Source organism: Enhydra lutris, unplaced genomic scaffold (assembly GCF_002288905.1).
Source record: "Enhydra lutris kenyoni isolate GAN:26980312 unplaced genomic scaffold, ASM228890v2 scaffoldscaffold86, whole genome shotgun sequence".
Taxonomy (NCBI): Eukaryota; Metazoa; Chordata; class Mammalia; order Carnivora; family Mustelidae; genus Enhydra; species Enhydra lutris.
This window is the reverse complement of record NW_019154170.1, coordinates 3592788-3602974: the sequence shown is the minus strand read 5'-3', so window position 1 is coordinate 3602974 and position 10187 is coordinate 3592788. Positions and strand designations below refer to the sequence as shown.

Below are 10187 nucleotides of genomic sequence, written 5' to 3'. Positions count from 1 at the left end.
CATTGTTATCTTTCTCTCCTCCAGTATCAGTCAGCGTCCCTGCAAAGAAGCAGAACCAATAGTTTTCCATTTTCTACATATATGATATATATTACTCATCATATTTATGTTAAAAGCTATACAATAATTACATAACATGTCATATTATATAATTATATATTGATATAGAAACTACTTGGGGCACCTCGGTGGCTCAGTGAAGCATCTGCCTTCAGCTCAGGTCGTGATCCCAGGGTCCTGGGGTGGAGGCCCGCATCGGACTCCCTGCTTGGCGGGGAGCCTACTTCTCCCTCTACCTCTGCCTGCCTCTCTGCCTATTTGTGTGCTCTCTCTCTGTCAAATCTATAAGTTAAACATCTTAAAAAAAAACAGAAATTATTTATATTTGTGTTACTGCATTTGTTAATTTACCATTCTTTGTTAACATATACTATTATTATATTTTTATGTGACATGTACAATTATGTGCAATTACATATAATCATATATATAATTACATGTATATTTTATATGTAATATATAGAATATATTATATATTTTCTATATTATTTTGTACATGAGTATGTATCTCTATCTTTATTTTGAAAGAGGGAGCAGGGACAGGGCAGAGGGAGAGAGAGACTCCCCGCTGAGCACGGAGGCCCCTGCGGGGCTCCCTCTCAGGGCCCCCGAGATCATGACCTGGGTCAAAATCAAGAGCCAGACGCTTCACCGACTGAGCCGCCCTGGTGCCCCGAGGAGGTATATTTTCCATTTCGCGACTTACTCCAAGGCAGCGGCTCACAGCCTGCGGGGACCGGCATGTCTGAAATGCCCAGGGCAGGCTGGGGTCGCCCGTGGTAGTGAGGACAAAGCTGCTTCTCCATCGGGGAGACCTTGACGTCTGTTGGTGGCAGGAGACCCGCCTTGTTGAGTGTAGTGTCTTTCCCTTGGCGTCCCAGGATGGGGGATGTCCATCTACCAGGCGTCTTGACAGCAGCCCCTGGGTGGTCCATCGACTCACTGTTCCTGCAGCCTGGCCGGGAGGTCTGTCCTCGCTCTGCTCAGGTTGGTGATGTAGCCTGGAGCCCCGACACCCAACATGCCTTTGTTAGTTGAGTGGAAAGGAAGGGCTAGTTCCGTTCCCATTTTACAGATGCGGAAAACCGGCTCAGCGGGAAGGGTGCCACCCACACGCGTCACCCTGGAAAGTGGCAGAGCGGGAGTGTGCTTCCAGGCTCTCTCAGACACCCGCTTCGCCTCCCTGGGGCCTCAGTTTCCCCGTCTGCACCAAGCAGCTAGATGCTTTCCCCACCTTGACCTTTCCGCTGTCACCGGGCCACGTTCTACTAGGTTGTGGCCCACATGTGATTTACGGTGGACCTGTCCAGGAACGGGACAGCCCGGGCTGCAAAACTGTGCAGCTTCCCTCTGGCAGGGGGGAGACGGGGGCAGGACAGGCGGTCCAGAGACCCAGGCTCCCAGGCTGGTGGATTTTTCCCTGATGTCCCCACTGGGGTCGGTGCACGTGCGCCGAACGAGCACCAGGGGGCGGTAGAGAGCAACGACTGGCACCCGCTCCGCCCCCGGGTTGTAACTCCTCCCCTCCCCCGGGGAGGAGTGGGAGAGGGTGGAGGTCAGAGGCCAGCCTCAGTTTCCTCCTCTGCGCAGTGGGCTCCTCTCTGCCTCCTAGAGGTGCTGTGAGGAGCGGGTAAGAACATCCCAGCCGGCCCGCCGCGGGCGCCCTGCCCGTGCGGTAAGTACGATTCCGGCTCGCCCCGCACGGGAATCGCAGCCGGAGACCGCGGCGGGCGCCGGGCTGGCGGTGGACAGGACCGTAGGGAGCCAGAATGACATGCCAGCACCCAGGGGAGCGGCCCGCAGTCCGCTCCTGGCGCGTGGTTACCACTCACTGACGGCAGGGCCGTGGTTGAAAAAAGACAAAAATCCAAAATGTTTGTGGCTTGTCTCTGATCCAACCGCAAATTAAAGTGTCTTCCAGGGCCGCGTGGGCAGGACGAGACCTGCCGCGGGGCCTCCGCCGTCAGTCTGTCGCCTGGTGTAAGCTGGCAGGTGGCAGGTGTGTTTCTGGGCTCTGGGGCCCTGGGCTCCGTGGGTCACTCCCGTGGAGCTGCAGACCAGGGCGAGCAGCAGGGACTCGCAGCGGGTGTGTCTGCCTTGTCGGCCTCTTATGACCTCATTCCAAGCTTGTTTTTCTTTTTTAAAATTTTATTTAATATTTGACAGAGAGAGAGAGAGAGAGCACGGGCAGAAGCAGGGGGAGGGGCAGAGGGAGAAGCAGGCCTCCCGCTGAGCAGCAGTTGTGGGCACACAACTCAGTTGCGTTTGGTACATTTACGATGTTAAGCGGCTCTCACCTCTATTGAGTTCCTGAACATTCCAGCTCCCCAAAATGAAATCTCGTCCCCCTTGGCAGCCACTTGTCACCCCCAGCCCCCAGCCCCCACCAGCCCCCTTCCCGTCCCGTCCATGGAGGAGCCTGGTCTGGGCGTGTCACACGCATGGGCTCACACCCCGTGTGGCCTCCTGTGTCTGGTTCCCTCCCTGCGCGTCGTGGGCTCGGGGTCGGGTCCAGGGCTGCGCGTGGGGGCGCCTCGCTCCTGCTGGGGCCGGGTGACCTGCCCGCGCGTGGGGGACACACCGCGTGTATCTGTGCATCTGCCAGTGGACATTTGGGGTGCTTCCACGTTTTGACTGCTGTGACTCCTGTCGCTGTGAACACTGGGGTGTGAGCCTTCCTGTGGACGCATGTCGTCCCTTCCTGTGGGACTTTCCAGTGCGGCCCTTTGACCTGCATGGGAGCAGAGCGAGGTCCCGTCCTTCCCTTACCCCCCAGACCCTCCCCTGCACCTGGGCGGGGAGTGTTTGCTCAAGGAACCCTAGATGTTTGCGGAGTGGGAGGAAGGCGAGCAGAAGAGGGAGAAGCAAACCAGCCCCGCGCCCAGAGGAACAGGTCCTCAAAAGGGAAGGAACGCACCGTCCATCCCCTCCTCTCCTGAGTGTCCCAGGTGAGGCAGTGCTTCCCCGGGCCAGCACGGCCTGCGGCTGGGGCCTCTGGGAGCCGCTGGGCTTTGCAAAAGTCCTGCCTCCAACCCATTATCTCCCAGGAGCAAAGGACCTGCGCAGCGCATGGGTCAAACTCCGGCAGCATGAGCGTTCGCTCCCCGAAGGGGCCCAGGTATCGCCAAGAAAAAAAAAGGTCTTATTTTGGGGCACCTGCGTGGCTCAGTCGGGTGAGCGGCCAACTCCTGCTTTCGGCTCAGGTCATGGTCTCAGGGAAGTGAGACTGAGCCCCCCCCGTCGGGCTCCCTGCTCAGTGCAGGGTCTGCTTGTTCTTCTCCCTCCGTTCAACCCCTGCTCGCTCTCTCTGTCTCTCTCTCAAATAAATAAATAAATAAAATCTTTAAAAAAGGCCTTATTTTGCAATTCCACGCTGAGCCGAGGATTAAAGGGATACAAACGCATAGTTGGCGGCGTTATTTAAAAAAGAAAAAAACTTGCCCTTTTAGGGGTCTTAGATTTACAGGGACGCCTGGGTGGCTCAGTCTGACTCGATCTTGGTTTAAATCATCGTCTCCGGGGTTCAGAAGGTCGAGCCCCGTGTCCGGCTCCACGCGTAGCGGGCGCTCTGCTCCCTCCCTCTTCCCCTCCCCAACCTCCATACGTCTCTCTAAATAAATAAGTAAAGGGAAGAAGTTTTAGAATTACAGAAGAGTTGCAAAAATATTACAGAAAGTTTCCACATATTCTGTATGGGGCTTGTCCTGTGATTCACGTCTTGCCTTAGAAGGGTGCTTCGGTCACAAGTAATAACCCACGTTGATGCGTTCTCAGTAAGCAAACTCCACAATCTATTCCGATTTCCTCATCTCCCCCAGTGTCCCTTTTCCGTCCCAGGACCCTGTCTCAGGCTCCCACGTGACAGAGTCGTCACGTCTCCTTGGGCTCCTCCGGGCTGGGACTGTTTCTCAGACTTCCCTAGGTTTTGGTGCCCCTTGACGGTGGCACGGGGGACGGGGCAGGGGTTTGGTAGGAAGCCCCTTCCCTGGATTCGTCTGGGGCTTTTCTCACGGTGAGACCTGGGGGGGGATGGGCTTGGGGAGGAAGATCCCTGAGTCAAGTGTCCTTCTCCTGACGCCATCTTGGGGGACGGCTTGTCACACGGACGTTGCCTCGGTCCCCTGGCTGTGGTGAGCAGTCAGGTGTCTCCCCTGCTTGGTCACTCGCTACCCATTTGCATGCCATCCCCCCTCCCCAGCCCACGCTTACAGGAAGGACTCCCTTGACATTCGTTGGACATCTTCTGCACTGAAATTTTGTCTCGTCTCCCTATTTATTTATTCAGTCATTTATTTACCTCTTCATGGACTCATGGACGCTCTATTTTATACCTCTGGCTTCTGGTCCGATGCCCTGTGATGTATTCTGTCGCTCGAACCGTTCAGGCGCTGACCGCGGCGAGCTCTTTTGGCTGATGGCCGTGTTTCCTCGACAGCTTTTTGCCGCATTTAGTAGCCAAAATTCGTCGGAGACCCAACTCTGCAGGGCCCCCCCCCAGAAAGCACTGCGTCTGTTCCAAAGAGAAATTGTGACCCTGCATGAGACCCTCTTTCTCTCTGGGTTTTGGCTTTCTGCCTCCAAGAGGAGGACAGAACAGCCTGATGTCCACGAGACGACCTGAAGGGAGCCCTCCGGCTCTCATGTGTTATGATCTCCCGGCAGACGAGCAGGTGCGTTCCGTCCGGGTGACTCCCCAGAACTAACCGAGTCTTTTGCTGTTTGCTCCCTGTGCTCCGGTGGCGGATGTCTGCAGGCCACTCCCAGAAGAGACAGGGATGGACCCTCTTGGCAGCCCCACAGAAGACACGTCCTGTAAGTGTTCCCTTAAGCGTGCGGCAGCGGGCGCGCTATTTCCAGATCTCGCTCTGCCTGAGGCTGAGACTATACCCGGGTCAGAGGCCATGCCTCCCAGGCGGAGTGTCAGGGAAGGGGGTTGTTCTGCTCGGAGGCCTGGAGGGAAAATAGCCAGTGTGGGTGAGAGACGTGTGGGCCCGGTCACAAAGCTGGCACGTGGTGTTGCTGTGTGTCCTTGAGCTGGTTGCTCAGCCTCTCTGTGCCTCCGAGTGCTTATCTGTTAAATTCAGGTAGTGAGCTTCCTGCAGAAAGGGGCATGTAAGCATTTAATGAGATGACATATATAAAGTGCCCAGGGGTTACCCAGCACAGTCAGTCTTGGGAAGGCTCTGCTGCCCTAAGCACTCAGGAAGGCTCAGGGCTCTGAGGTTCCAGACCCCAGAATTCGGAGATGGGGGTCCAGGGTAGCGAGAGGAGCTTCCCTGAACATGTGTTCTCCTCCGTGGCATCTGTTCAGAGTCTTGCTGGGGGCCTCCCTTCTGCCTGCATCTCCCCTGTGTGGCTCACCATGGCATCCAACTTTTTAGAGGAAAGACTGACCAGAGAGGGACAGCCACATCCCCAACATCACACAGCACTAAGAGCCAGGTCTGCCTATGAGCCAGAGACAGGGACCAGCTTGTCCCAGTTTTCTGGGGCACCCTAGAGGACCAGTCCTCCTTCTGACCTGAGCACCAGGCTCTGCCTGCTGTTGTCACATCCCCAGATCTTGGGTTCATCCCCTTTCGACCCTGTCTCCTACTTCTGTACAGTGAGGGCTGCGTCATAATGTACCCCCCTTCCTAGGTGTGGCTGGCTGAATAAGAGCCCCCAAAGATATCCAGATCCTAATCCTAGAATCTGCGAATGTGTCCTCACATGGCCAAAGGGACTTTGCCGATGAGATTTATTTAGTACAGGAGATGGAGAGGACGTGCTGGTTAATTTTATGTGTCCACGTGGCCGGGCCACAGTACCCAGAGATGTGGTCAAGCATTATTCTAGATGTTCCCCCTGAGAGTCACTTTTTTTTTTTAAAGATTTTATTTATTTATTTGTCAGAGAGAGAGAGAGCGCGCGAGCACAGGCAGGCAGAGGCAGAGGGAGAAGCAGGCTCCCTGCTGAGCAAGGAGCCCGATGTGGGACTCGATCCCAGGACGCTGGGATCATGACCTGAGCCGAAGGCAGCTGCTGAACCAGCTGAGCCACCCAGGCGTCCCTGAGAGTCACTTTCTTCATGAGATTAACACACAGATGAGTGGATGTTGAGTAAAGCAGATTGCACCATAATGTGGGTGGGCTGCATCTAATCAGTTGAGGGACGTTAAGAGGCGGAAGATTCAGGTGTGGTTCATCCCGGGACAAAATCCCTCTTCAGCTGTGAACGTGTGACACCCAACAGGTTCTCTACTTCCAAAATACAATGATGGGACAGGTCGGGGATAAATAGCCTCATTCCAAAAAGGAGAAAGGGGAGGGAAGAAAAAGATCATCCGTCCCAGCGAGTCCGAAGCTTGGCAGCACATATTTTGTTAGGCTTTTTTTTTTTTAAAGTGCAAATTCTATTGGATTTTAAGGCTGGAGAACAACGCTCTTTGGCTCAGTGCTCTTTCCTGCAGGCCCGCCGGGGGCATCGCCACTGCCTAGCTTCCCTGCTGGGGGAGGGTGTTGTGTGGACACCCCCAGGCTCCCTGCCACCGTGCTGTGACCTGCAGCTCTACCCGCTCAGGGAGCAGGAGCCCTGTTTCCAGCTTAGGGCTGGAGAAATTGAAAGGAAAAAGAAAAGTGAGGAGCTCGTCCATTTACTTACGGATCGCTGAATGTGGGCTCTCCCACGGGCTCCTTTACTTTGTGCTCGCTGTCCACCAATGAAGCTGGGGGTGACTTCCCAAGGTCTCTGGGAGGGTAGACTCTTTCCCTCTAGCTGGCTTGGGGACTGCAGGTGGGGGGCCCTTTCCTCGAACAGAAGGTAACCTCCATCACCCCCGTGGGGCCAGCTCTTCACAGCTCGCTGTGGGATCCACTAGGGGCAGCTAGGGTGGAGAGGGACGTCGTTTTTACAAGGAGACCAGAGTCCCAGCTAGGACTGTCCAGGAGAAAGCAGCTCAAACCATGAGGCACGCCCATCCTGACCAGCTCAGGAGAGATCTGGAAGGACCCGCCCCCTCTGGGCCTCAGTTTGCTCACCTGATAAAGGGCATAATAACAGAACTTGCCTCACACGGGTCTTGCCAAGTTGCAACCTGAGAGCACTTCGCAGAGGGCCTGGCTCACGTGGCGTGGTCCGTGTCGGTCATTAAAGAGGTGAACGTCACGGGGAGGTAACAAGTAGCACAGGGGACGTTCTCTGCTGCCGTATCCAGAGGCAACAGCGCTCGCAGATACTGGCGGGTCCAGAGCGGGGAAGGCTGCCCGGGGGCTGGTCCGCGGCCGTCCATGTGACCCTGACCCGACTCCCCCTGCGTTGAGGCCCATCCGGCAGACAGAGGGGCGATGTGTGTGCAGGGTAAAATGTTGCAGCCTTGAACCCTGCCTGCCCCAAAGGATGGCCTCTGACTTCTGACCATTCCACACGATGGGGCGGAGCTCTCGCCAGGTCAGGAGACGGGGAGGGGGACAAGGAAAGAAGAAGTGACAATGATTTCATCTCATTTTCCTGTTTTCCGAACAGCCCCTCCCAACACGTTGAACTTCAACGGAGCTCATCGGAAGCGGAAGACGCTGGTCGCCCCAGAGATCAACATCTCCCTGGACCAGAGCGAGGGCTCCCTGCTGTCCGACGACTTCCTGGACACCCCTGACGACCTGGACATCAACGTGGACGACATCGAGACCCCCGACGAGACTGACTCGCTGGAGTTTCTGGGGAACGGCAACGAGCTAGAGTGGGAAGGTGAGGCCCGGTCCACTCGCTCCATGCCCTTGGGCTCAGGTGGTCCGGGGCCACCAACCGGGGCTCACCGAGCAGTGCCCAGAGCGTGCGTCCCCTGCTGCGATGCCCCACGCATTTCTCTGGTGGACTTGCGGGATTTTCGTGGCTTCCACGTGGTTCTCAAATGTGACCGAGTCCAAAGTGAAAGGTTTCCCACCGATGGCACAGGTGTGTGGGGGGACAATTTGTGCAGGAGCAGGTCCTGACCAGGGGGCTGGAGGGTGGCGGGGATATGGCAGGAGACATGGCATCCAGCTGGCAGGAAGACGGACGCTAGACAACATGAGCACAAGCTCGTTGCTGTTGGCTGCCAGTGCTAAGAGGGAAGTAGGGTGAGGGGTTGGGACAGGACGAGGGGTGCAGGGGTCTCGCCTGAGGGGCGGTCCTGCCCCAGGGGTCACGGGGCCATGTCTGGGAATGTCTGGGGCTGTCACACTGGGAGTGCCCCGGCATTGAGTGGGGGGCCCATGAGACCCACTCAGCACCCAGGACGCCCCGGATTTTCTGCAGTGCCAAGAGGGAGAGAATTAGTGTTACCAGTTTGTTTGTTTATTTTGAAAAGATTTTATTTATTTATTTGATGGGGGGCGGGGCAGTGGGGAGAGAGAAAGCAGGAGCAGGAAGGAGGGGCGGAGGCAGAGGGAGAAGCAGGATCCCCGCTAAGCAGGGAGCCCGATACAGGGCTCCATCCCAGGACCTTGGGATCGTGACCTGAGCTGAAGGCAGACGCTTCACTGACTGAGCCCCCCAGGCGCCCCTGGTGTTACCTCTTTAGATGTTTGCTGGAATTCAGCCGCGCCCAGCCCTGGGCTTCCTGGTGCTGGGGGTTTCCATCACTGTTCCAACCTCCCTGCATAGTATAGGTGTTCAGAGGCTCTGAGTTCAAAACCAACAGAGTGTTCTGCGAGGCCAGCAAAGAGGGAGCCCCAGAGGGCTTCCTGGAGGAGGCAGATTTGGGCTGAGCCATGGAGGGAGAGTAGGAGGGGCAAACGGACAAGCAGGGCCTCTGGGCAGGGAGAAGCACATGGACTAGTGTCACGGGAGAATGATGAGGGTCACGCGTCCACCGGCAGCAGGGGAGAGGGGAACAGGCGAGAGGACAAAAGGTCTGGACTCAGGCATCCCTTATGCTCGCCCCGGCCTCCTTCCAGATGACACCCCCGTGGCTGCCGCCAAGAACATGCCCGGGGACAGCGCAGACCTGTTTGGGGACGGTGCAGCGGAGGACGGCAGTGCTGCCAATGGGCGCCTGTGGAGGACGGTGATCATCGGAGAACAGGAGCACCGAATCGACCTGCACATGATCCGGCCCTACATGAGGGTGGTGACACACGGAGGTGAGAGCGCAACCCTCGGGCTCCTCCTGGCTCCTGCCAGCCAACTGCAGATCATCAGAGGCTCTCTGTGGACCTCAGTCTCTTCATCTGAGCCGTAGGGATGTTAAGTCTCTGGGGCAGGCAGGGACAGGCTGGGCGCACTCAGGGGTTTGCTGGCTCCCCCAGCCAAGGTGCTGGGACTCGGAGCTGTACCCTCTGGGAAGGGGTCTGGCTGGCGAGGAGGTGGGGGCCTGGGCTAGAGCAGGGGCCAGCTCAGAGTGCCAGCCACTACCTGGCCGCCTCTCCCCAGGGTACTACGGCGAAGGTCTCAACGCCATCATCGTGTTTGCTGCCTGTTTCCTCCCGGACAGCAGCTCCCCCGACTACCACTACATCATGGAGAACCTCTTCCTGTAAGTGGCCCCCGACCCCGCTCGTCCCACGCCAACGGTTCCCTCAGCGGCTGGAATGGGCCATCATCACCCCCAGCCTCGGGGCCCAGCGCTTCCTACGGGAAGACAGAGTCCATGCTCAGCTGGCCCTGGGGGGAGGGGCTGTGGCTGCTCAGGCTACAGGGACAGCACCTGAGACCCAGGGAGGTTACGTCACCGGGCCAGGGACCCCCAGGTGAAATTGAGGGATGACAGACACTGACGCCAGCCCTGGCCAGTCCCAGAAGGGGCTCCGTGATCACGATCACTTCTGTGTGCGTTCTTAGGAAGATTCCCTTCTTGCTGGGTGGGGCTGGGGTGCCGGCTGGTTCAGAGGATGACCAGTCAGAGCAGGAAGAAGCCCCAGAAACCAGGGAGCCCCCACCCCACCCCACCCGGCTTACCGGTGGGAAAGTAGACGCTGAGCCAGAGGAAAGGATTTTTCTAAAATCACTCAGGGAGGGTGGAGGCAGGAACAGGCCCGAGACCCCTCACGTCTGTGCACTGGGCTGTCCAGTTGGGGCTGTACGTTCCCTGGGCTGTACCTGAGGCTGTGAGACCCGCCCCGTGTCCAGATTCCCGGAGATACTAATGAGCTCATGCCTGTAAAACACG

At 57.2% G+C, this 10187-nt stretch overlaps 1 protein-coding gene across 1 annotated transcript in view; it reads left to right on the top strand.

The window, feature by feature from the left end:
* Nucleotides 1–10187, top strand: part of LOC111161845 (ATCAY, caytaxin) — a 27583-nt gene that overhangs the window by 8514 nt on the left and 8882 nt on the right. Inside the window, exons 3-6 of the mRNA XM_022525852.1 lie at nucleotides 4814–4872; nucleotides 7565–7786; nucleotides 8977–9162; nucleotides 9452–9554. Of these exons, the coding sequence (XP_022381560.1) occupies nucleotides 4814–4872; nucleotides 7565–7786; nucleotides 8977–9162; nucleotides 9452–9554 (570 nt within the window). The remainder of the gene's footprint in view (nucleotides 1–4813; nucleotides 4873–7564; nucleotides 7787–8976; nucleotides 9163–9451; nucleotides 9555–10187) is intronic.